The 26000-nt window shown below is 51.0% G+C and overlaps 1 protein-coding gene across 3 annotated transcripts; it reads left to right on the top strand.

The window, feature by feature from the left end:
• Positions 1-5: 5 nt before the first annotated feature.
• USB1 (U6 snRNA biogenesis phosphodiesterase 1) lies at positions 6-14709 on the top strand. 3 transcript variants are annotated; one of them, XM_025447265.3, is made up of 7 exons: positions 6-142; positions 1338-1504; positions 3268-3451; positions 9898-9951; positions 10710-10815; positions 12479-12562; positions 13638-14709. In XM_025447265.3, exons 2-7 carry the CDS (start codon positions 1393-1395, stop codon positions 13740-13742), a joined length of 645 nt encoding a protein of 214 aa, XP_025303050.1. In that variant the 5' UTR covers positions 6-142; positions 1338-1392; the 3' UTR covers positions 13743-14709. The 3 variants fall into 3 exon arrangements, with proteins under 3 accessions (XP_025303050.1, XP_048959930.1, XP_025303048.1); XM_025447263.3 differs by lacking the exon at positions 6-142 and adding an exon at positions 347-535; XM_049103973.1 differs by lacking the exons at positions 6-142; positions 12479-12562 and adding an exon at positions 344-535.
• Positions 14710-26000: the final 11291 nt, after the last annotated feature.

The raw sequence follows: 26000 nt of genomic DNA, 5'->3' as shown, positions 1-26000 counted from the left end.
ACCTGGGCCGGCTTGAGGAGGGGACTCCCGGGCCGCCGATCCCGCCCGGGCCTCGAGGGCAGGGGTCTCCGCGGGGCCTCGGGCGCCGGCCGCTGACCCAGGGAGGTCTGGTCGCGGATGGCTGCCAGAGCAGCGCACAGAGGTCAGGGCCCGGGGCGATCTGTGAAATGGGCGCACAGAGGCTGGGGGGAAGGCGGGCGGCTTCGGGGAGGCTGCAGGGAGCCGTCGAGGCGCCGCGAGCCGGCCGACGGCGCGGCCTGGGCGGGAGTCCCGCCGGGGTCTCGCGGGCCCCGCCCTCCGGCCCCGCCCAGGGGCGGAGCTAGCCCGGGCCCCGCCCCCGGAGGGCACTTCCGGCGCGGCGGAATTCCGGGTGCGGGCGGGCGCTCGCGGTCGCTGCGCGTCGTGCTGGAGGAGGCCCCATGAGCGCGGCGCCCCTGGTGGGCTACAGCAGCAGCGGCTCGGAGGATGAGGCCGGGGCCGGGGCCGGGGCCGGGGCGGGGGCCCAGGCGCAGCCGGGTGCTGGAGGCTGCGGGCGGTAAGGAGCGAGGAGGTCTTCCTGGGGAGCTTGCTGGTTTGCGCGACACCCCGACGGGACCCGAGGGTCTGGGGGGAAAGGGGCGATGACGGTGCGGGGCGGCCCGCCAGGGAAGGAGGATCCGGAGGACAGCCCCGGACACGGCCCCAGGTGCTCCCACCTGGCTAGGCCAAGGCTAGGAGGCAGGAAACGTGGGTTTGGGTCCAGCCCCCAGCGCTGGCCGCCTGGACCTCCTGGCGAGCACCACGGCACCGCCCTGGGTCTGTTTCCTCCCTTGGAGAGTGTTTTCATTCATCCAGTAAATACTCATGGAGCGCCCGCCCCGCGCCAGGCTTGGGGCTGGCACACCTGGCAGTGAACCAAGCCGTGGAAGTCGGACTGCGTGGAGCTTCAGTTGTCCGGTGCCACGCCTGGTGCTTTGAGGAGTGCCTTTCAAGCAGCAGTACCCGGGCCATCGCACAATAGCTCTGTCAAGTACACTTTACAGATGAGGACCCTGAGGCCCACGGAGTACACGTGACTTGCTCAAGACCCCAAAGCACTTCTACTCCAGTTCAGGCTTGTCCACTTAGGGAATGTGACCTCTGAACCACACACTGCTGCCTGCCCAGTTGTTTCCTGTGGGAACCACGCTCCCAGCTAAAGTCGGCCTCCGAGGGGGTTGTTGGGAGACCCCAGTGAGACAGTACCACTGAAAGAGATTTGTGGTTATCTAGAAGGTGCCTATGGCACCTGGATAAAGGTACAGAGGTAGAGGATGCTAGGAGGATAAATTTGCATGTTCTCTTTTTCTCTCTTGCAGTGCCCAGAGCCCACTTCCCAGCCAGAGGTTGCCAGTCCCGGACAGCGTGCTGCACATGTTCCTGGACACAGAGGAGGAGCCTGTGGATGACCCTGAAAAGCATGGAGGCCGGGTCCGCACCTTCCCCCATGAGCGGGGCAACTGGGCCACCCACGTCTATGTGCCATGTGAGTAGTGTAAAAGGCGAGTGCCTGAGACGGATGGGATGCCTCTTGATAGGTGCCCCAATCAGGAGGAAGAAGCCAGAAACCCCTGATGTTGAGGGTAGGAGGGAGATGGACTTAACAGAGAGAGGGAATTGGGGAATTTTTCTGTAAACTTGTTTTCAGGTTCAAATTTGTTGCCTGAAATATTTTTTTATTAACCCTTGATATAGTGTTTTCCAACTCATGAGGAGGGTGACTAGGGAAGGATCTAGAGCAGAATGTCAAGGCCATCCTGGAGTGCGAGAATGACTGACAGGTTTTTTTTCTAAGATGTGCTAGATGTGCTGAGGCCAGGTCCCCCTCCTGCCTCTCACCCCCAGCCCTCATGAGTGAGTGGCAGGCAAAAAAATGCCCAAGCTTAGGGGTCAGACCTCGCCACCCACTACTCTGAGCACCCTTTATTAAGTTACTGGACTTCCCAGAGCCTCACTTTGCTTACCTCTAAAATGGAGATTATAGAAATCTGTATGTCTTAGAACTTTTGTGAAGATTAAATCAGATCATTTATGTCAAGCTCTTAGCACAATGCACAGAGCAGGTGGTGGCTCTTAGTACTTTACATTAGATCAGGTCAACTCTTAGAACCCCCATTTCCCCATCCACAGAAGGAGAGTGATTCCCTCTACTACCTGTTCACCAGGGCATTTGGAAAATGTGACTCACGGTGTGTGTGAGCAGACTGTTAACCACGCAGCTCCAGTACTACGTCTGGTTAAAAAAAAAAGCAGCAGCAGCAGCATATATGAGCATACAGTGGTGGTCATTGTAGTTTCTTTTTCTCTGAAAAGTCGGGAGCATTCTAAACGTTTATCAGGAGATTCTAAATGTCTAAGAGGAGCCTGTAAGTTATGGATTACTGTGGAGCTGTGATCATGAGCTTGCCCTCTGCCCTGAGAGGAAGACTATCCAGCATGTAGTATTACATGAAGAAAGCTGGTGGAAGAACAGTTCGAATGGTACAGTCTCATATTTTCAGTAAATAAAATGTATATACTAGTACCTGCACTGAGAGGGGGCTGGCGAGACAGGTGTCCACTTCTGACAGTTTTGATCTCTAGAGCAGTGATCCTGAAAGTGGGGTGTATGCCCCCGGGGGAGGAGGTTAAGATGATCCATCTGGAAGAAAAGTATTAGAACTTCTTTATCTGAATCTTCTTAAAGTTTCTGTTCTTGGGGCACCTGGCTGGCTCAGTCATAAGAGCATGCAACTCAATCTCGGGGTTATGAGTTCGAGTCCCACGTTGGGTGTGGAGATTATTAAAAAATAAACTTTTAAAAAAATAAATAAACTTTAAATAAGTAAATAAATAAAAGTTCCATTCTCAGGAGTGTGCATTTTGCAATGGACATAATTTTGTAACGTGAATGTTTGTAATTTATAAATAAATACTGGTTTAATGGAGGTGTGCGTGCAGGTTTGTTTGACTAATGGCCCAGGTGATCACAACAGTTTGGAGACTGCTGCTGTGGGTGATAGGATCTCGGGGGCCCTGCTTTCTCCTTTTATTATTTCCTTTTTTTTTTTTTAATTGTCTACAATGAGCATATGTGTGTTACTTCTATAACCATAAAATTGTACTAAGATACATACAGCTAGGCTGCTGTCAAAGTAATTTTCCCCAAAAAACCCAGAGTAACAAATCTTTTCTCTGCCTTCTGGAATTCTTCATTCAGCCACACCACCTTGGCTAAAAGAATGGCCCACTATCCACTCTTCTCTCCAGATGAAACCAGGGAGGAGTTCCTGGACCTGCTTGATGTGTTGCTGCCCCACGCACAGACATACGTACCCCGGCTGGTCCAGATGGAAGCATTCCACCTCAGCTTGTCCCAGAGTGTGGTTCTGCGGCATCACTGGATCCTCCCCTTTGTGCAGGCTCTGAAAGACCGCATGGCCTCCTTCCAGCGGTGAGTGCCCAGTGCTTCCTCTGCCTCTCATCTCCTCTGCATGGCTTCTCTTCCTGTCCTAAGCTACTGTGGGGGTGTAGGTGTGGGTGTACTACCCCAGCCAGCAGACCAGACCTAAAGCTTAGAACAGTGAACATCTCTTGGAGCCACCTGCTCTTTACCTCGTTTTGTGCAACTTTGGACATGCCACATAAGCTCTGGAAGCCTTGCGTCCTTACCTATGGGCAGGTCAGGGAGCTGCTTTGGCGCCCTCCTCTGCACCCCACTCCCTGAGTCATCCAAATCTTCATCCCTTCTCTGGGTCTGTCCAGTGGCCTTTGCCCTGGAGCCAATGGCCCCCCGCTCACCAGCATCAGTCTTTGATCTTGCAACAGCCCTGGTCCTCCCTCACACTCTGCCTTCTACTTGCCTTTGGTGCCACACTTCCCAGGCCGGTTGCCTTGGTCAGGGCAGCTTGGAGCTTGGGGTTCGTTGGGCAAAGGGGCCTTTGAACTGTGACTGCCAGGGCCATCTCCGCAGTGTACGGGTAAACGTGTGTTTTCTGGGGGGATAAAAAAGTGGTAGCTTCACTCCAAGAGTGAAATGAGGTCGTGCAGGTCTTGGCGTGGCACTTGGAGGATCAGAATTGGACCCAGCCTCTGATTTTGTTTGCCAGCCTAAGACTTTTCCTTCCTCAATTTTTAACATCTCTTCTTCCTACCAGAGTGCCTTTCTCCTGTACCTGGCCAGGTCAAAGCCTTTCTCCTTCATTGTAGCTCTCTGATTTGGCATTTCCCCCAGAATTCCTCAGTCCCAGGAATCATCCCATGCTGTGCTGTCTATACCACTGTGCTCATTTCATTCATATCCAGTCCTTCCCATGTCCATCTCCCCCTTGGGAGCCAAGGGCCTGCAGGCCCAGGCATGCACCTTCTCTCCGAATACCCTATACATCTTCTCCAGATACTTTGCTGACTGTAGGCATCACATGAGTATTTTTTGAATGATTGAGCAGGAGGAGAGAGGGATCCAGAATGTTGGTTTCAGAAGAAGGAACCTAAAAAGCCATCCAGGGGGTGGTTTTATTTGCAGAGCTCCTTCTTGAAATGAGGTGTTACCCAAAAGCCTAGAAGTGTGGATGTGTAAAAGAAAACAGAAGTCTTCTGGTGCAAGCCCTACCCCCACAGCCCAGGAAGCCTCAGGCCCAGGAATTCTATAGACTCACTCTGCCCAGGTAGGGAACTGCTTGCCCATTTGGTTCAGCCCTTTCTAAGGGCCAGGGGAGGAAGGGATTTGCTCCAATTTAGTCAACCAGAGAATCAGGGCTAACGCTTATCTCTCCACCTCATTCAGCTTATCTCTCCCCTCCGTGTATTGTTTTGTTTTGTTTTGTTTTGTTTTGTTTTTAATCTCCACTACCAAATTTACTGTGCAATATATATATTCATCAGGACTCCCTTAGTCACAGACACCAAAAATCCAACCCAGAGTGGCTTAAACTGAGGGGGAATTGATAGGTATAACTAAAAAGTTCAGAAGTAACACTAGCTTCATGAGTGAGTGGATTGGGGTGACCAGGTGTCAGATGGTACCTGACACTCTCACCATCTCTTACCCCTGCCCTTCTTGGTGCGAGCTTCATTCTCACAATGGCAAAGAAGGCCACCAGCAACTCAAGGCTGCCAGCCTTTGGAGACAATCATCTTCTAACAGCTTCAGCAAAAGTTGCGGGGACAACTTTGATTGGTTTACCTTGGCTAACGTGCTCTGCTTTTGTCAGTTGAGTTAACAAAACCCTCTCCCCTTCTATGTGAGAATGCTTCAGTTACCCTCCTTCCAGCTCTGTTCTCTGGATAAATGTGGAATGTTAGCTCTGTCTGGGGCCACATTTTTTAGGCCCAAATGATTTGTCATTTGTCATATACTGCAGGCATCTGGGCTGCAAAGACTGTGAGTGAATGAAACCTCTGGCAGGAGGCCATGGCTCTGGGCTTCTCTGCATGCAGTGGTTCTTTGACCAGACAAGTCCCTCGCTGGAACCTCTGGACACTGTGCCCGAGGGCCGTTCCTAGAGATAATGGTCCCTGGGGAGCACAGATGAAGCTTATCTTCTTGCTCCATTTGGGACCAGAAAATAGCATCTAGATCAGAGTAGGCTCCCCCGATGCTCCCCTGCTAGTGCATGGTGTTTCCTACCCCGTGGCCTGGATAAAGCCGGACTAGGTGGCCTCTTCAAATTTGTCTGTCTGAGCCTGTGACCAAGAGTGGACAGCGCACATGATTCTGTTGCTGCACCTGAAGGAATGCTGTGTTCTGATTGGCCAAGCCCATTAGACACCGCTCCACCAGCACAAAATAGGAGAGCAACCGTCCAATACAGGATTCCTGGGAGATGGAGTATTGTTTGGTGTTTTTGGATTCTCTGAAGTCTGGAGTAGTTGCTATTTCTCACTCATTAGGTCCTATCAACAGATTATCAATGTAATGGTCCCATGTAATGTCTTGTGTAAACACAGGGTGATGGAACCTGCAAGATCAATTATGGCATAGGGCTGGAGATGATATACCCAAGAGGCAGGACAGTGAAGGGGTGTATGCTGGCCTCAGCTGCTGAAAGCACATTGACCCTGGGCCTCATGGACAGGGCTGGAGAAAAATGCATTTGCTAGACTGATGGCCACATACCAGAAACCGGGGAACGTGTTCATATGCTTGAGCAATAAAACCACATCTGGAACACCAGCTGCAAGTGGAGTCACCACTTGGTTAAGCTTGTTCTAACTCACTGTCATTCTCCAAGATCGTCTGTATTCTTCTCAGGCCAGATAGAATCGAATGGAGATGTGGGAATCCTGCCCCTGCCCTTTTCATCTTTCAAGTCCTTAGTGGTGACACCGATCTCTGCAGTTCGTCCAGGGATGGAGTGTTGCTTTTGAATTACTACTTTCCTAGGTAGAGGCAGTTCTGGTGGCTTCCACTTGGCACTCCTAACCATAATCACCCTGGCCCACAGGTCAGGTGGGGACTCTGCCAGCTACTGAGTGTGTCTTTTAATTATGCATTCAGAACTGGAGGAGTAACCACAGGGTGGGTTTGGGACCAAGACAGAGCTGAGCTGAAACTCCGTTGGCCATCTGGCCTCCATGAGCCCCTACTCCGACTGGAGGGCCACAGTGATGTTTTGGTCTCCCAGAATTAGTTCAGAGCCAGGGGCCAGTTGTTCCCAAAAGGTCTGATTATTTCCTTTTCTCTCATGCATAATTACTCCGCCACAAGGCCATAGGTCCCTTTTGAGAAGACTAGGAAAAAGATGAATAGTATAAATTTTTAACAGTGTACCAGGGTCCTTCTTCAAAGGGACCCAACCTCCCCTTCATTCGAGGAGTTTTAGGTCCATAAACTGGCTCAAGTCTGGAAATTGAGGGTCCGTAATTTTTTTTTTTATTCAAGTTAGATGTTGATCACCTGTGTAGAACTTTTCTGCTTGTACAGATGAAGTAAGAGTTTAGTAGGCTTCCCATTTATTTCACTTCTAGGGACACCACGACAATTAGCCAGTGCCTAAGTCTGCTGAGTCAGACTCTCCCGATCACTGCTCTGGTGCGTTGCCTACCATGGTAACTACACTAGCTTCTCAGTTCAGGGTTAGGGGGGTTGTTCGTCTCTGGAGCTGCCTCTCGGTCCACGTTTCAGGCAACTGTCCTAGCCAACTGTTAGATCCCCTTTCTCACTCCCTGAGTGCAGCCTTCATGCCTGGTCTCTGCTTCGTGAGCCCGCATAATGAAATCCAGCCTGATCCATCTTTACGACACTTGCACCATTAACCCACACCTTTAATATCCATTACCACACGAGGCCCCTGGATTTCTGCTCCCGTAGCTTCAAAAACTCAAGTATTTGGGGCATGGCACATCTCCTCACGAGTCATGCTTTGTTGCCTTTAGGGGTCCGCCAGGACTTTCGTTACAGGCCTAGAAGCAAGGAGGGGTGGCGGCGGTGGGTCCTGAGGAGACTGGCCAGCCTCCTGTAGGGTAACTGCCTCAGGGGGGTCGTTACCTGGTCCTCTGGTGGTGCCAGATGAATCCACTCTGATGGAGGCCGAAAGGCCCACAGCACTGTTGCGGGGGGGCAACTCTAGGGAGGGGGCCACTGTTGGTGGAGGGCCACTATTGGGGGAGGCCACTGAGGTGGGAGGCCACTGTTGGGGGGCCACTGAGGTGGGAGCCACTGTTGGGGGGGGAGGAAGAAAGTTTGGGAGAATTTAGGGGCTTGGTGTTTCAGCTTCCGCAGGGTTTCCCATGTGTCCGCATTCCAACTTGCAGGATCCCAGTCTCTCCCAGGCAGTGTCTTTATTGGAAGTGTAACACCCTACAGGGCTAGGAGTCCAACTTGTGTCATAGTTCAGTCAATCACAGGATGTGGTTCCACCTTTGCTCTCAGCAGTTCCAGCCCTGAGGCTACGGGGACGGAGGCCCTCCCTCAGAGCACACCTAGAGGCTCCTAGGTCCTTTTATGCTGCTTCAGTTGGGATTTCAAGTCCCCAGCTCACCTTTTTCTTTTCCCACTTTGTCCAGTGAGACAGGAGGGGCAACCAACCAATGTAATTATATCCCACATTCTCCCCCAAATTGTTTGAAAGTTTCATACAGAGGGTCATTTGGCTCCTTCTAATAAATGGTTGACTGGGATTATGCAGTGCAGATTTTTTACACGTCTCTATAATCAGTTCCCACATGGACTACCAGCACTCTCTTTACTTCTAGAAAGAAGTCAGCCGTGTATTTGAATCCAATCAAGTTAGCCAATTCCAGAAGCCTCAGAACCAATTCAGAAAATTCAACCTTAAAATCCTGGTTTAGAACCACTTTTGGTACGAAAATCTGTGGAGGGTTCTCCAGAGAAACAGAACCAATAGGGTAGAGATGGAGACAGCGCTAGAAATACACAGAGATTTATTATAGGAATTGGCTCACGCAGTTACGAAAGTCAAGAAATCCTGCAATCTGCCATCTGCAAGCTGGGGAACCAGGAAAGCCCGTGGTATCATTCAGTCTGAGTCCAAAAGCCTGAGAATCTGGTGGGGGGTGGGGGGTGCTGGGGGAGAGGGAGATGACTCTATGGTGTAAGTCCCCATAGAGCCTAAAAGCCTGAGAAAGGCGATGTCTAGTGTCCAAGGGCAGGAGAAAGTGAGTGTCTCTGCTCAAGCAGAGAGTGGGAGCGCCACTTTGTCTTCCCTCTGCCATTTTTGTTCTGTCCAGGCCCTCAGTGAATTGAATGATGCCCTTCCACACTGGGGAGGGCCATTTGCTTTATTCTGTTCACCAATTCAAATGCTAATCTTTTCCAGAACCGTCCTCACAGACACCCAGAGATAATGTTTTGCCAGCCCTTTGGGCATCCGTTAGCCCAGTCAAGTTGACTCATAAAATGAACCCTCATGGTTGGGGACAAACCTCCAATGTCCACTTCAGGACGTTTGTCAGGTCCCTGCAGAACTCTTTGGAAATGCTGCACTTAACCACGCTCCTGCTGGTTCTGTCGTCCCTTATATTTTCCCCAAAAGGAATACATTTGGAGGCTGAGGGCTGATGGGGAAGCCAAAAGCTGGCGGACTCTAAGCCCCGGACAAGTTGTGAGATTTTACCCGGCGTGCTGGGGTGTTGTGTCCCATCACATGGAAACCTGGCCCAGGCCGTAAGTGATCATTCCCTGCAATGGTATTTGCCATGTTGGTCCACTAAGGGCATGAAGCCAGTGAGTCCCTCTGAGATCTCCTAGTGTCTCAGAGAACAGAACCGGAACTGGCCAGAATGAAGGCACTTCCCTGGCTGAACTCGTGCCCTGTGTAACTGATCTGAGGGATGGGTGGGTATGAGGGTGGGCAGGTATTTCTGCCCCGTCTTCACACCAGCAGAGACCCATTTCCCTTCATTATAGCATCACAGGTGACAGCAAGGGCTTTGGAATCAGACTGAAGTTAAGATTGTAGATCACCAAATCCTACTTCCCCTAACCTCAGCTTCCATGTCTGTAAAATGGGCACAGTTAGAGTGCCTGCATCACAGAGTTGTGTGAGGATTCCCTTAGCTCATCGCCACAAAGCCCTCAGCTCAGCACCTGGTACGTGGGAAATGTTCATCTGCTATCATCTACTTGATGAGTTTCTCAGTTCCCATCAGTAAAATTGAAATAGTCTCAAAATGTTCATTGGGATGAACTGCCATTAATAAAACTTTTGCTGGTTCTCATTGAAGCTCTGTGTTACTTCAACTGGGTGATTATGGTAAGGCCTTGTTCAGCCCTAATATTTAGGGTTCAGTTATATCACCTATATAACAGGGTAACAAAAAGAAGTGTGAAATGAGTTAACTGTTTTCCAAGTACTCCTTTTTAATATAAATGTTTTTTTGGAATTAAAATTATTATTATTATTCCTGAAACATGGTCTCTACTTTTCTAAATTCCAGATTCTTCTTTACTGCCAACCGGGTAAAGATTTATACCAATCAAGAGAAAACCAGGTGGGTCTCCTTGTCTAGTTGCTTCCAGAAGATTCTTTGAAGTAAAGACTGAAAGGGTGTTTTGCTTCCAGCCTTGTCTGCCCCAGTTTTTTCTGTTTGTGCTTTTCTGTTTGTGCTCTGACTATAAAAGCACCTGTTCCCAAATTGGAACCTTTCATTAAGAAAAATAAGTAGAGGGATCCCTGGGTGGCTCAGTAGTTGAGTGTCTACCTTCGGCTCAGGGCTGTGATTCCAGGATCCTGGGATCGAGCCCCATATCAGGCTCCCTGCATGGAGCCTGCTTCTCCCTCTGCCTATGTCTCTGCCTCTCTCTGTGTGTCTCTCATGAATAAATAAATAAAATCTTTAAAAATAAAGATGAGAAAGTATGTGTGACAGCTGAGGGGAAGGTAGCTGGCACCCGAGAGCCATGTCCCCAAGAAAGGGTCCAGACTCTGGAGCAAAGCCATGCTGGAGAGCGGGGCCGCAAAAGCTTGAGTGTTATAGACACGTGGCAGGGGCAGGTGAAGGAGTTCGTCGAAGATCTGAACCCCTGGGAAGGAGAAGAGATGTGTGGTTAGAACCGAGGAAGGAAGGTTTATGGACAGAGGAAAGATCCAGCTCAGAGGGCGGACAGGCCAGGCAACCAGGAGAGAGGGCGAGAACCCAAGGCCCCAACCTGACTGCTCCTGGTCACTTCCTCCACCCCTAGCCTGGATGATTTACATCCTCAGGGGCTGCATCTCATGCCATGTTGTCTCCACTTCTGCCTTCCACAGGACCTTTATTGGGCTCGAGGTCACCTCAGGGCACAACCAGTTCCTGGACCTCGTTTCGGAGGTAGACAGAGTCATGGAGGAATTTGACCTCACCACTTTCTACCAGGTAACAGCCTCTTGCTCTCCACTGGCCTATCTCAAAGTGGAGTAAAACCATCCTCGAAGGAGGCCTTGTTAGAGCAAACCTAAGAGCCCTCCAGAACTTGCCCACACAAAGTGTCCCTAATGCCAGCCTTCTGAGGACACCCACCTCCATGAGAGAGGGGAGGAGAGAAGTCCAAGATGTAGTCAGGTGCTGCCCATTGAAAAATCCAACACTTCATAGGACTCTTTTGTTATATCTTCAGTATACATAAGATTTACCCGTTCTGCTCCATGTGGATCCGTGTTCACATACTTTTTAAGAAGTAGTGGTTCTCCCAATCTTTTTTTAGTAAAAACTGACACACCAGGAGAAGCTGAAGCTCCACATACCTTCCTGCACCTCACACCATGCCCTCTGGCGGTATTTGAAACTCCAAACTGAACATTGGGTCCTTGAAAGGCTCCTGGTTTTGCTTGATACATTCTTTTTAAAAGCAAGCTGAGGGGGGATCCCTGGGTGGCTCAGCGGTTTGGTGCCTGCCTTTGGCCCAGGGCGTGATCCTGGAGTCCCGGGATCGAGTCCCACGTTGGGCTCCCTGCATGGAGCCTGCTTCTCCCTCTGCCCGTGTCTCTGCCTCTCTCTCTCTCTCTCTCTCTCTCTCTCTCTCTCTTTCTGTGTGTGTGTGTGTCTCTCATGAATAAATAAATAAAATCTTAAAAAAAAAAAAAAAAAAAACAAGCTGAGGTACACCTGGGTTGCTCAGTGGTTGAGCATCTGCCTTTGGCTCAGGGCGTGATCCCCAAGTCCTGGGATCAAGTCCCACATGGGGCTTCCTGCATGGAGGCTGCTTCTCCCTCTGTCTATGTCTCTGCTTCTCTCTCTCTCTCTCTCTGTCTCATAAATGAATAAATAAAATCTTAAAAAAAAACTGAGGCATATGAATATGAATTTCAGTGGAGATTACTGCTTATAATTTTAGACATTTTAGGTTTTGTTCGTTTCATCTTAGAAAGTATGTCATCTATTGAATTGTTCTAGATCAGAAAATAGAGCTGGAGCCTGCATTCTCATCCAGGTCCCAGATTTAATGACTGTGTACAGGAAAGCCTCTGGAAGCCAGACAGTCTTAGCTGAATCCATTGTAACAAAACACCATAGATGGAGTGGTTTAGACAACAGGGGTTTATTTGCTCACAATTCTGGATCCTAGAAGCCCAAGAGCAAGGTGCCATCGTGGTCAGTTTCTGGTGCAGACTCGTTTCCTGACTCATGGGTAGCTGTCTTCTCACTGTGTCCTCACACGGTGGAAGAAGGAAACCAGCTTTCTGTGGTCTCTCATAAAGGCATGAATCCCATTACAAGGGCCCCCCCTTGGATATGCTCATCTAAACCTAATTATCTCCCAGAGACCCCATCTCCAAATACCATCACACTGGAGATTGAGGCTTCAGCAGGCACATCTGGCAGTGGGGGGAGCAGGTTACAGACACAATTCAGTCCAGAGCTGGGGCCAACCCAGAGCTAGTTTATCTATCTGTAGAAAGTGCTTGGGAACCAACACTGATCAACACTGAGGGCCAGGCCTCCAGCAGGGATACTGTGACAACTGTCATGGACCTACCATCCTGTCTGGACCTGCCAAGGCATCCAAGTGACTGGCTGCCTCCCTGCTGTTTCTCCACAGGCCCCTTCATTCCACATCAGTCTGGCCTGGTGTGTGGATGATGCGCATCTCCAGCTTGAAGGGCAGTGCCTGCAGGAACTACAGGTGGATTCCCAGTGCGGGAGCACAGAGGGTGCCACATGGCACACCAGGAGTGACGAGCTGCATGCTGGGGAGCGGAGGGTTGCTGGCAGGCCCTGATGATTACGTGTGCAAACCAGAACCTATGGGAGGAGACCCCCTCACCTCACCTTGCTACTGAAAGGGCAGCCCCGTGGCCACGGCCCCCGGGGGGAGCCTATTAACAATCCAGACCTCTTTGGCCCCAACCTGGACCTAAGAAATCAGAACTGCATTTGAACAAGATCTCTAGGGATTTGTGTGCATGCTAAATTTTGAGAAGCGCTGCTCTATGACACTGATCTGGGAGAGTGCTGTAGGCCCCTCCTGAAGCCCTAGTCCCTCGCGCAGGGGTCAAAGGCGCTGCTGCCCACGGGCCTGGCAGGTGTTAGAAATGAGTAAAACGGGCCAGGCATCCGCCCCAGGTAGCCTTCCTATTTTGATAAGTGAGCGATACATTTCCTTTCCCGTCAGTTCCTTCAGAGGAGCTGATCCTCCACCTCTGGGAGAGGAGGGAGTGGGGAATGTGGACCTAGTGTCGCTAGCACTTCTGCTTTTCAAAGGAGGCCAAAAGTCCAGATTTTTATGTGCGATCTATTTTCAAATGTTGGCACTAACGTGTATTTTTCTTTTTCTTTCTTTCTTTTTTTTTTTTTTAATGTGTATTTTTCTTAAACATGTTGCAAGCCAAACAGTGTGTCCAGACAGGATAGAGCCCCTGGGCCATCAGCAAGCAGCTGCTTCTGCTCTTGGCCTAATCATGCGGTAGGGGCAAAGAGCCCTGGTTTGGGGCTCATGTGGACCCGGTCCCCATTCCAGTTTTATTGGGTCTGAGTGTCCATTTCCGCCTCTGCAAAGTTGGGATGATAGGACCAACCTCACATTGCAGAGCTGATGAGACGAGATGCCCAAGCAAGAGCCTGGGGCCTGCCAAGCCCTCAGTCTCCCTCCACAAGTGCCGAACCCCTGAAGGATTTTAGTAGGCTGGTCTTGTTTGCAGTACCCTTTGGGTCCCTGATTCGCCTTAATATGACTCTCCTTTCTTGGTTCCCGGTGGAAGAATATCGTGGATGAGTTTGAAGACTCCGAGATGGTGCTGCGCGCCCATGCCGAGCAGGTCCGCTGCAAGTCTGGAAACAAGTTCTTCTCGATGCCTTTGATGTGAGCAGCAAAGACCCTCATCCCAAGCCAGGCAGAGATGGAGGAACCAGCTCTAGTCCCTGGGGAGGCGCCCAGCCTCCCATTGGAGGCCTGGTCTGGAGCACAGCCCTGACCGAGGTCCCTGGGTGCGGTTCTCACCAGGCGGTGGTTTGGGGCTGCAGGTCTCACCTGGCTGTGTGGTCATTGTCAGGAATCACCAGTAGAGGGCAGCCTGGGCTTCCTAGTTCCAGGTCTGTGGTCCTGCCTGGCACAGAATAAAGTGAGGGTCACCCGGTGAGCCCACCCAGACTCAGCCAGAATCCCCACGGTAGCCCTCCAACAAACAGCCCCTCTCTCACACCCTACCCCTCCCCCATCAGCTGTTTGCATTTGGATGCCATTGGCCTCCACGGGGTTCTTAAAACCATCCTGCCCTGGCTCTTTGCTCACTCACACTGGACACCGTGTGCTTTAATGGGTCTGTCCCCTCCCTTCCTGAAGCGGGTCGCTTTTATTTATTTATTTTTGGTACCGCGCCCACCTCCATGGCCAACAGAGGCCATCTCAGAGCCAAGGTGCAGAGTCCTCATTTGTGCTTCTGCATCAGTTTTCCCCACCCCTGCCTCCCACTCGCCCCCAGCCAGGTGCCTGGGGAGCTGGGAGCAGATGTTTCGTTTTGGCCTGGCTGGTGGCTCTAAGCCAGGCCTCCAACGCTCTGTGACCTCCAGCTTCTCACTTCTCATCGGCTTTCCCAAAGAGGCAGAGAGGCGCCTTCCCCCAGTTCTCTTTCCACTGCCTCCTGCCGTGGGCTGCAGGCATTCTGAGGGGGAGCTTAGAGGAAGGGGAGCTGCCCAGGGCTTTTATTTTCCACCAGGCCTTCACCAGAGCCAAAGACCAGTCCTCTCAGTTGTCATTTGCATCTCTGGTGATCGAGAAAGATTTTTATGTGCCAGTTTTCAGTTATGTTCAAATAAAAATTTGTTTTAATTTTGCATTTTGCTTGGGACTGCTTCTGTCCAGCTAGGTGAAAAGATGAATTTGCTCTGTCCCCACCATCTCCAGCGTGCCTCACAGCATGGGGCACTCTTGGGAGTCCCCATTATGGCTTCTAAGGTGGCCGTGAGAGGCATTGGTGATGCCTCAGTAAAATGACAGTCACCCGGCCTGCCAGGTGTGCACACCAGAGAAGTGGCACAGACCACATCTAGCCCAGGGCGGGGTCTGTGGCTGGTGTGCAGGTGGGAGGTGGGGAACGGTGCACGCCCCTCATCATTGTAAGCGAAGACATTCAGACCTGACCCTGCCATCACACAGTCGGAGCCCTTCCTAGGACCATGTCCTCTGTTCTCCCAACAACCCCCTGAAAAGTCAACCAGGGAGGAATGAGTATTCCACTTATACAGAAGAACAGCTTAAATGCCTTATCGCTGGTCCACCTTGACCTCGATCCTGCCCTGGGGCTCCCAGTCAGGCCTGCTCTCCCCAGCCTCACCTGAGGAAAGGGGACCTGTCACTCTGGCTCCCACTCCGCCTCCTGCACCCTTCTGAGGTAAGCTCTCAATCGCTGCCCAAAGATGCAGGAAGTCACATTCTGTGCCTCCTTCCCCAACTCCACCGCACCGATGTGCTGATTCAACTCCCACTGGGCAGTCAGTTCTGGGTTTTGAGGTCACAGTGTAAAGGGCGAAGGCTGGCCTCCTTCCTGGCATGCTAGGAACACCGCACACTTGCTGTGCAGCCAGCACTTACCGACACTGGCTGTGTCTGGATGCCTACAAGGAGGGGGTAGGCAGGGTGTGCAGAGAAGACTCCCCATCTCCAGCTTTGCACTTCTCAGACTGGGAGGCACAAGAAAGCCACCCGATTTCCTGCAGGCTCCAGCTTGGCGTGGAAGCCAGGCTCCACCAACGCAGGCTCTGTAGCCTCAGACCAGCTGATTTTCCTCCTCGCCGACACCAATCCCCCATCTTGGGCGCTGGCTCTCCACAGGAGAGGGCACCCCCATTAACAAACCCGGGAGGACCGGCTGGGCCAGCCCCAGGGGACCATGTGGCTCCGGGTGGAATTACAGAGCGACAACTTTAAGAGATGGGCCAAGATCAATAAGGGGCTCTTCAGGCGGAATGGCAGGTGGTGACAGAGGAAGGAAGAGGGAGAGTCGCTGGTGGGGGAGGGTCAGCAGGGAGGCGGGGGAGGGGGGAGGGGGGAGGGGGGGCCTTGGCGGAAGCCCAGACTCTGAGTGTGCTGCTGGAGCTGGAGCTGGAGCTGGAGCTGGAGCCCGAGCCGCCGGCTCCCAGCGCTCTGCTGACAGTGCAGGAGCAGCTGGGGCTCTTCCATAAGAGGAGATGTGATCCGAAGACAGAAGACGAGACCAGCACAGGCTGGGGTCCACCCCTTGGCAGGCTGGCTCAGAACAGAGAGATGCTCCTGATGGGGATTTTATCACACCGGAGGGAGTGCAAAATCAACACATCTGGCCTGGGTGTCCTCAGATGTTCCTACAGGGCAGGGAAGTGATCTTCGAGGCCTCCTTGGCCCATTTCCTGGCACTCTTGGCTCTCTCCACACGCCTCTCCAGACCACCCCAGCTTCGTTTCCAAGGAAAAGGGAAATCACTTTGCCTTGGGTTTTGTTTGTTTTTCAAAATTTTATTTAAATTCAATTTGCCAACATACTCTAACACCCTCTGCTCATCTCACATGTTTGGCTTGTTTGTTTATTCCTTATCTTAGTACCAGGAGCCTGAGGGGCCCATGAGGGTGGGGGTAGGGGGGTGGCAGCCAAGGATGGGGGTGCGGCCCTGGGCCTGGTTCCAACCCACAGTGCCTTGCCTTTATGAGGGACTTCAGCCACTATCTGAGCCAGAACCCTCTTACAAATGAAGAGGCAGCCCAAAAGAGGGGAAAGAACTTGCTCAGGATTGCCCAGTAAATTAGTGCTGGGGCAGTGCCCCACCCCCAATAACCCCTCCCCACCCCTCCCAGGCCTGGTTTCTAATCTCTAGGCGTTTGTACACCACCTCACAACACCTTGGAGTCTCAGTGAAGCTGCCATGAAACCAGGTGTCTGCACTTTAATTCAGAAAGGCTCCAAAAAAACAAAAACTGCCAGGTGGGAGGTTCTAGATGCAGTGATATTAGCAAATCACAGATGACATTTAACACTGGGTGACCCAAGGCTAGGGCCCACGGTGTCTGTCCTGCCAGTCCCCTCAGGCCTTAGGTGCTGGCCAGACCATGTAGGACCACAGACCCCTGTGATGGATGGGTGTACAAACCACCTGGGAGCCCAGAGGTGACTGCAGTTCCCAGAACCCAACTACTGGGAGCCTCAGGGTCTGGTCACAAGGGATGCCGCCTCTTTTTTTTTTTTTTTTTTTAAGATTTTATTTATTTATTCATGAGAGACACACACAGAGAGGCAGAGACACAGGCAGAGAGAGGAGCAGGCTCCATGCAGGGAGCCCAATGTGGGACTCGATCCCAGGTTTCCAGGATCACCGCCTGAACCGAAGGCAGGCACCCAACCATTGAGCCAGTCAGGCATCCTGAGATGCCACCTCTGTAAGTGGGATTTACCGCAGGAGAGGAACCTCCAACAGAGAGAAAACAATGACTAAACTGAACACAGGTCTCTAAGAGCATTACTCAGTTATTCACAGTTCCTGGCTCCCTCTCTTTACTAAACATCACTAAAACTCAAACTCTGCTTTTTATTTTTATTTTTTAAAGATTTTTTAGAAAGTAATCTCTACACCCAACGTGGGGCTTGAATTTACAATCTGAGTCCCATGATCTACTGGCTGAGTCAGCCAGGTACCCCTCAAACCCTTCTTTTTTTTTTTTTTTTTTTTTTCAAACCCTTCTTTTTAAATTGGCGATAAATATTGGGAAAGATTGCAATGTGTTCAGTTAAACGAAGAAAAGTCTGTGGTCCATTTCTGACAACCACAAAACATTTCAGAGTAAAAAAATTAGAAATTTACCACACTTATCGTAGCAAGCACAGTATATGTATAGAATTGTTGAATCAGTGTTATACACCTGAAGCTAATATAACACTGTTGTCAATGATACTTCAATTTTAAAAAAAAAAATTAGAAATCCATTTCTCAAATGAGGGGGTCCCACAGAAAAGGTAGTGGAAATGGATAAAATTGTCCCAACCTTTTCCCTGAAGAACTAAGGCCCTTCTGCATACTTTCTGCTAGAATCTAGTTTTAGCAAGAAACCTGCTAAATCAGTTTAGCGAGAAATCCCCTCCCCTAATAATCTGAACAAACTCCCCATCCCCACTACCCCCTAGGCAATACCCCTTAGGCTCCTGCCTGCCTCAGCCAGAGCCCACCCCAGACTTAATGTCTGCTCTTAGTGATTTTCCATCCGCCAATGCCCCCCCACCCAACTTGCTTCTTCACTATAAATCCCTCCTTGTTCTGGTTGTCTTGGGAATTGAGCCCAAGTCTATACTGGAGTCTCTTCTCCTACTGCAATAGCTTTTTTCGGTAAAAATCTATCTTCACTGCTTTAACTTCTGTCCGACCCTGTTTCTCTTTATGGTTGTTGGTAATGTGACCCAGATCTGAACTGGAACCAGCATCAGACTCACAGACATAACAACCAGGGTTGGTGCTATGCATCTAGACCTTTTGCCACCAGTCTGTTTGCTGGTTTGGGTATCTGATGATAATCCGACTCCAGAATCCACTGCTCTGGATAAATGTCCCCTGAAACACAGTGAGGACAGATTTTGATTCTTAGGATTCTGAGTATTCCCTAGATGCTGGGTCAGAGTCCCAAGCAAGCAGCTGTTTAACTGTTAGAGTCCTGGATAAACAGAGGCCAGGTGAGTCCTAGGCTTTTCTGATTAGAAGATGCCAGTCTCTGTAAGGAACAGAGGCTGGGTTAGAATCCCAGGCATTTCTGTTCGTAAGTGTAAAGGTACCGGTAGTCCAGAACAGGGAAGCTCTTCAACTGAACGAAAGCTCTCCTCAAACTCCTGCTGGCTATATCCTTCTGTAGCCAAATGCTGTCCACTTTCTTTCTCATTAGCAAAACTTTACTGAAAACTCTCTTTACAGTGGGCCCTCTGGGGGCTCTTGGGATTTGCCCAAATTAGTGCATTACCTAAGGGGAGCCCTAGGGCAATCAAGAACAAAATTTTCTGATGCACTGTAGTCTGCTTTGTTCAGTTGATATGAAGACACCAAAAAGCAACTAAATGATTCAAACCTCATTCAAACCATAGAAGTTGGGATCCCTGGGTTGCTCAGTGGTTTGGCGCCTGCCTTTGGCCCAGGGTGTGATCCTGGAGATCGAGTCCCGGAAGCTTCTCCCTCTGCCTGTGTCTCTGCCTCTGTCTCTCTGTCTCTCTCATGAATAAATAAATAAAACCTTTAAAAAAAAAAATAGAAGTTCTTGAACAATGTCTTCAGAGAATCTGTTCTCAGTAAACCCCTAGAACCCTTCACAGCACCCCCTCACGTTCCCCTCACAGTTCTTCATATCCATCCCTCTCTCCCAAAATATCCTTCACCATCACCACCCCCAGCCCCTCAACTGGCTGCAACTGTAAGACACACCAGACCCCCATCTCTTCTTGCAGATGAGGCCCAAGATGTGACCCATACCCATTCTCAAGCCAGGTTGACAGAAGAGACGCCATTTAAAACTTGGTCTCAGAATCAACATGTCATCATCAAGGACTCTCCTGACTCCTGAGAAAAAAGGAAAAGATTTGTTGAATATTATAGGGTGGTTCTGGGAGTATGCTCTCCAGATTCCCTGATTTAGATCAACTTCTCTACCTGTGGTTTGGTCTTGGGGATACCTCCCTTCAATTTGGAAAGGCCAAAGGACCACCATATCTGACGACTTTCAAGGATACCTCTAACTCCCATTAGAAAATGAAGAAAGTAAGAGAAAAATGACTAGAAGCCATCCCTCAGGTCTCTCTTGCCCAAATGGATTGGTCAGGTATTCAAAATTACAAACAAAGATGAAATGTGCCTAACGATCACCATTAAATAGAGACAGCAGGAAGGAGCACTTGGGGCTGGAGCTGACCTTCCATATTAGCCTCAGCTCTGGCCACAAGCTTTAGAAATAGTTGCAGACCAGAGCTTCATGACCCATTCCAGAGAAATAATATTAAATAATATTAACTGGCAAAAACGCAGACATGTCTAAGCGCCAGACAATAGCCCAGCATTACGAGGATAGTATTTCAAAACCATTGGAAATACAGAAGGCAAGCTTATGGCTTTGGGATTAAAAGATCTAGGAGGTCCTGAAAGTTTTAATCTATGGCAAATTCCAAAATCACCATCTTCCACCAATTGGGACACTTGCTGAAATTGTAAGAAAGAAGGGTGTTGGGTCTGGGAGTGCCAGGCCTCAAGAGGAAGGGAAAAGCCTGAGTCCCCTCCTCACCAGGACTCTCTCTTTCCGGAGAAAGAAACTCTCTTTCCAGGGAAGTAAGCTTCCAGTGCCCTCAAGCACCACCAAACTCACAAGGGGAAATAACCCTACATCCTCGAGGGCATCCCACCACGCTTCTCACTGACACCAGGGCAACTCGTTCTACCCTTAGCACCACGTTGTTTCCTGCCCCCTTCCTGAGGTCACCTTACCAGTGGTGAGTTTTGATAATTTACCTCCTGATCTGCCTCTGTCTCCACCCCTTAATATTTCCAGGGGACCTCCTGAAGCTCAGCGCAACTTCCTTGTCAGTTCTGCCACCCTGGAAGCCTGGTAGGAAGGAAGCTTCTCATGAGTTGGGAGATAAAAGGTCATCGTGCCCTAGAAGGATTCCTTCTACAAGTCCCTGATTCCTTCCTTTCATGTAAGTCTCCTACCGGCTCTGTCTGACTTCCCTGAGGGTCCTCTGCCCCCTTCAACTGACACCTCCTCACTGAATATAGAAATCAATTATTAACAGGATTCCCTCTTCTTTATGGACAAAGAAACCTCCACTAATATGGACACATAGAGATAGAGAACCCCCTAAGGTAAAGATAGATCTTTCCATGCCCCTCCCAGGATCCCTCAGTGTCATTTAAAGCCAGAAGGACTTGAAGGGCCCCACTCGATAATCCAAGGTTTGTTAGACAAAAGAACTTGTAATCCCCACTTCTAATCCCTGCAATACTCCCACTTTGGCCATTAAAAAGAACTAATGGTGGGGGGGGGGGTGCCTGGGTGGCTCAAGGGTTGAGCATCTGCCTTTGGCTCAGGGCGAGATCCCAGAGTCCTGGGATCAAGTCCCACATTGGGCTCCCCACAGGGAGCCTGCTTCTCCCTCTGCCTGCATCTCTGCCTCTCTGTCTCTCATGAATAAATAAATAAAATCTTAAAAAAAAAAAACAGTACTTTTCTGCATCTTGACTTACCTCTCATGAAATCTTACTACTCTCTCCCTCTCACATCACCATATGTCACTCTCAAAACCCTGCCACCTTGCTTCCTTCACCCACCAATGGGATGCCCCATCATTGTGTCCTTAACACTAGACTATGATCCTGTCCTCAGCCAGATTAATCAGAACCCCAACCCCCACCCCCACCCCTCACCCCATCCCCCACCCCGCATATACATAGTGACCTCACTCTTCATTTCTTTTTCTTGTTTTTAATTTTATTTATTTATTCATGAGACACACACACAGAGAGAGAGAGAGAGAGAGAGAGAGAGAATGGCAGAGACACAGGCAGAGGGAGAAGCAGGCTCTATGCAGGACTCTGGGATCTCACTCTGGGCCGAAGGTAGGCGCTCAACCGCTGAGCCACCCAGGCATCCCTCACTCTTCATTTCAATGGCTCCTACCTCTGGAAGGAAGATGGAGCCTTTCTGGCTGAATATGCCATCACTGATCAACATAAACCTCTAGAATATTCAGCCCTGCCAAATGTCAAATCAGCCCTGGTTGCTGAGTTAATTGCTCTTACTTGGGCTTGCATAAGAGCAGAAGGAATAAAGGTTAACATATATACAGAACGTGAGTTGGGTTCATAAAACAGAGAGGACTCTTGACAGCAGCCAGTACCCCAGTCGAAAATGGACCCCAAACAGCAGAACTTCCAGAGGCACTGTTATTATCCCAGTAGATTATTATGGTAAAAACAGAGGAATGCAGCATGAAAAGATTCAGCTGAGATCTAAGGAAATAGATTTGACTGATCAGTACGCTAAATCAGCAGCCTCCTGCCTGACAACCCAAGAAACCCAAGCAGCTTCCAAGCCTTGGGACTGTGCCCTTGCATCCTGCTTTAAGAGCCTAGATCTCTGGTGGGATCATTCACCTTCCCTTGAGAGACAGTGCACTATTTTAGGACGACTCCTTAGGAAATCATAAAAGAAATCCATGTGGCCCAAATGGTAGCTTCAGACTCAGAGAGAACTGGATGGGGAAAGCTTGATATTTAAGCCACTCAGATGGACTTCGAAACACCAAGACGGCTGCTCCACAGTCTTTAAGTTAATCTCTTGAGTTATTGTGTGTGGTTTATACAATATGACTCATGGAAAAGCACAAAATGCAGGATATAGTAGACAAACAGTGGTCTGGACTGTGGCTCTCATTTGGACCAAGGGGTTGCTCCTTGCCTCAACTGCCAGAAACATAAATCTGGGAAAACCAGGCAAGGTGCAACAAGGAAGGGAAGTAGCTCCCCCTCCACCGTTTTAAACCATGGGATTACCCAGAACCAGAAAACCCTGACCTAGCCATCACTAAATCCAACATAAAAGCTCCCAGCCACTACTACAGGGGTCCCTGGAGATCCCTCCTGTGAATGGAAATTCCTACCTCGTTTCTCAGACCTAGCCTGTCCTACACAGAAACCACCTCCAGACACATCTTTTTTCCATCCTCAAAATTAGCATTCTTTGGTTATCCTCAACCACCAGATGATTATTTCTATGACTCCTGGCTAATTCCCGAGGATTCTGACTTTGTCTGGGGGAACCCAAGCGTCCTGGCTGTTCCCTCCCAACTGGGCCAGCTCTAGCTACCTCACCAATCTTCCCAGTCTCTTCATCTTACTCTATTTCCTGCCATCTTCCTGCATTCTTAAATTATTTCTAAAACAACCATCTCCCACTCAGGGTCACTTCACTCTCACTATAAGAACAAGAGGGATCCAGGACAACATGGATCCTCCCTACGGACATCTCAGTTCCTGGGAAGGTGGGGTAGAAAAAAAAGAGCCACAGAACCAGGCCCGTGTTCCATCCAGGACCTTGCTACTTTTTTGGGAAATGTTTGCCACTATTTAAGTACCATCCCCAGGAATCTATCACCTGGTACAAGAAGTTAGATTCAACAACAGGATCATCAATTCACTGAGGAAGCCATTCACCTTGTCTCCGGATAATATCCCTGATCAGTGACTGGCCAAAGTCAAGAAAACCAGCGAGCCATTCTCTATAACTTCAGTGCCCTCGATACGACCCTGGTTACAGAAGGGGGCACTTGCACAGTAGTCAGAGGTAATCATTACATTTTCAACCCCAACAGTCCACCAGACATCTTTGCCATAACCAGGAACATTGGAGAGGTGAATGAAGAAATTTTTCATTGCCATCCCAGCTCATGCTGCCATGGAAGGACAACAGGTCCTGGGATGTCTCATAGATCTCTGAAGGCCTATCAAGTTGGGTACACACATTGATTCTTTATTGAACTCTAATGTTCCTCTATTTATCTTCAAGGCACTCCTTTCATTAAAGGTCACAACAAGCAATTATCTACCGTCACCAAGATTCTAAACAAATAAATGGTGACCGCATAAGGAATGGACTTACGGGGATCCCTGGGTGGCGCAGTGGTTTAGTGCCTGCCTCTGGCCCAGGGCGTGATCCTGGAGACCCAGGATCAAATCCCAAGTCGGGCTCCCGGTGCATGGAGCCTGCTTCTCCCTCTGCCTATGTCTCTGCCTCTCTCTCTCTCTCTCTCTCTCTGTGACTATCATAAATAAAAAAATTTTAAAAAAAGGAATGAACTTAAGTTGAACGGAGGAAAGAAGAATTTCTCTTCTTCCCTTGAGCAAGAGGGGAAACTGACAAAGATTCTTTGATTGAATCTTTAGTTGGGATTCCCTGAACCTTCTCCCCAAGGAGGCCCTTCTGTGTACTTCCTTCTAGAATCCAGTTTAGCAAGAATCCTGCTAAGTCAGTTTATCCAGAATTTCCCACCCTGAGATCTTATCATGCTCAGCATCCCTTCTGCCCCCCAGGTGATATCTAATCGTCTGGGCCTCCTGCAGCCAACCTCCACCCCCATCCTCACCACCCCTCACCTCCCATTCCACTTGTTTTTTGGCTTTCCCCCCTCTTTAGGTTGTATTTGGAGTTGGGATTCTATACTGAAATCTCTCTTCCCCTACTGCAAGTTTTTTTTTTTTTTTTTTTTTTTTTAACAAAATGTATCATTGCCAAGTTTAACTTTTGTTTTCTTTCTCAGTGGTCTTTTTCTGCACCTGCCAGGTCTCTCAACAGGCCATTTGCAAGCTCAGCCTGACCTCTCCCATTTCCGGGAGGTGAGGCAGCCTGGGCCACCCCAGGGCTCACTCTAGAGAAACCTGCCCTCAGGTAAGGGAAGTTCCCATCACCAGTGCTGGGAAGTGGCAGAGGAGAGGGAAGGTCTCCACCCTCCCGCTGGAGTCATCACCTCCTGACCTTGGGGCCAGTCTGTGGGGCCAGGACTGCACTTGCTCTCGCAGTATCTGTGGACTTTAGACCGGGGCCTTCCGCATCCGTGCAGAGGCATCCATGCAGACGGATCTCAAGCTGCTCAAGCTGGATCTCAGAACTAAATCTAGCATCTAGCACTTTCAGCTCCACTCTGTGGAAGTTTTGCCCACTGGCCCATCACCTCGTGGAACCGCACCGTTACATTTCACTTACACAAAACAGGGTCCTCTGCTTCAACAGCGGAAGCGTGGAGACAGCAGGGCGCCTGGATGGCTCAGTCGGTTAAGCGGTTAAGTGGCTGCCCCTAGGGCCAAGTCTTGATCCCTGGGTCCTTGGATGGAGTCTGGCATCTGGCCCTCTGCCCCTGCCTCTCTCCCTGTCTCTCATGAATAAATAAATAAAATCTTAAAAAAACAAAAAGTGTAGAGACAACAGAAGCATACCTAACCCTGGGCTGCCCTTTGCCCCGCATTCCAGGTAAGGACATGGAGGCGGCAGGTAAGCGGCTAAAAGTGCACCTGCCTCCCTCTGAAACCTGTCCTCTCGCCCTTGCAAGGTGCCCAACCTCACTGGGCAACTGAGGAGGGTCACTCAAGGACTCCTGACGTCCTGAGGCTTTTGGAAAGACACACCATGAGGTTTCTGTTTATCTTTTTTTCCCCCTAAGACAGACCCTCGGGTCCCTGTTCCCTCGGCCCCCCTCCCTGCCCTCCGCTGCCTTAGTATCCCTCCCTACGCACCCGCCAGGTGGGAGAAAGAAGAGTCTTCCTCCCTCCTGGCTCCCTTCCTCTCCAGGGGGTCGCTGGGGAGGGGGTGGGAACGTCAAACCCGCTCTCCAGAAGCAAGGTGGGAGCGACGGGAGCGGGCAGGGAAGGGCTGCCTCCTTCTGGGGAGAGTCAAAGGGCCGCCCGTTGGACTCCGCCGCCGGCACCTGCTACGGAGAAGCCCTGGGGCTGAGGCGCCGCCCCCGCCCCCGCCGGGCGGGCGCGCGGAGAGAGCGCTGGCCCTTTAAGAGCGGCGGCCCCGGCGCGCGGGGAGGAGGCCTGGGAGCGCCCCGAGCTGCGCCCAACTCGCCGGGGACGTCGGGCGCCGGCTCCCGGGCTCGTCCACTCGCTCCGGCCGGCTGCCTGCGCCTCCTCCCGGGACTGCGCGGGGGCCCGGGCCCGGGCGGGCGCGGGGCGAGCAGAGTCCCCGGGCGGGGGGCGCGCGCTCTGGGCAGCACCCGGCCCCGGGCATGGACGGAGGGAGCTGGGCGCGCAGGGGGCGCCGCGGGGCCGGGCGGCCGGAGCGCTGAGCCAGACAAAGGCTCGGGAGTCGCGCTCGCTCCGGGGAGCCGGGCCCGGGCGCGGAGGCTGCGGGACCCCGCGGCGGGCGGCTCCGGCCGGCGCCCCCCGCGGACCTGCCCCGCCCGCTGCTCCCCGGGCGTGGGAATTTGCCGAGGGGACCCCGGCGGCTCCGGCGGGGCCCGGGACCCCGAGGTCTGCCGCGCGCCCGCCGGGCGCGGAGCCAGGGAGCGTCGCAAGTTTCCGAGCCGCGTGCGGGGCCCCGGCGCCGGCCAGCGAGGAGCCGGGCGTGGAGCGCGCCGGGCCGGA

This window comes from Canis lupus, chromosome 2 (genome assembly GCF_003254725.2).
Source record: "Canis lupus dingo isolate Sandy chromosome 2, ASM325472v2, whole genome shotgun sequence".
Taxonomy (NCBI): domain Eukaryota; kingdom Metazoa; phylum Chordata; class Mammalia; order Carnivora; family Canidae; genus Canis; species Canis lupus.
The sequence above is the reverse complement of the archived record's forward strand: the minus strand, read 5'-3'. Positions and strand labels throughout refer to the sequence as shown.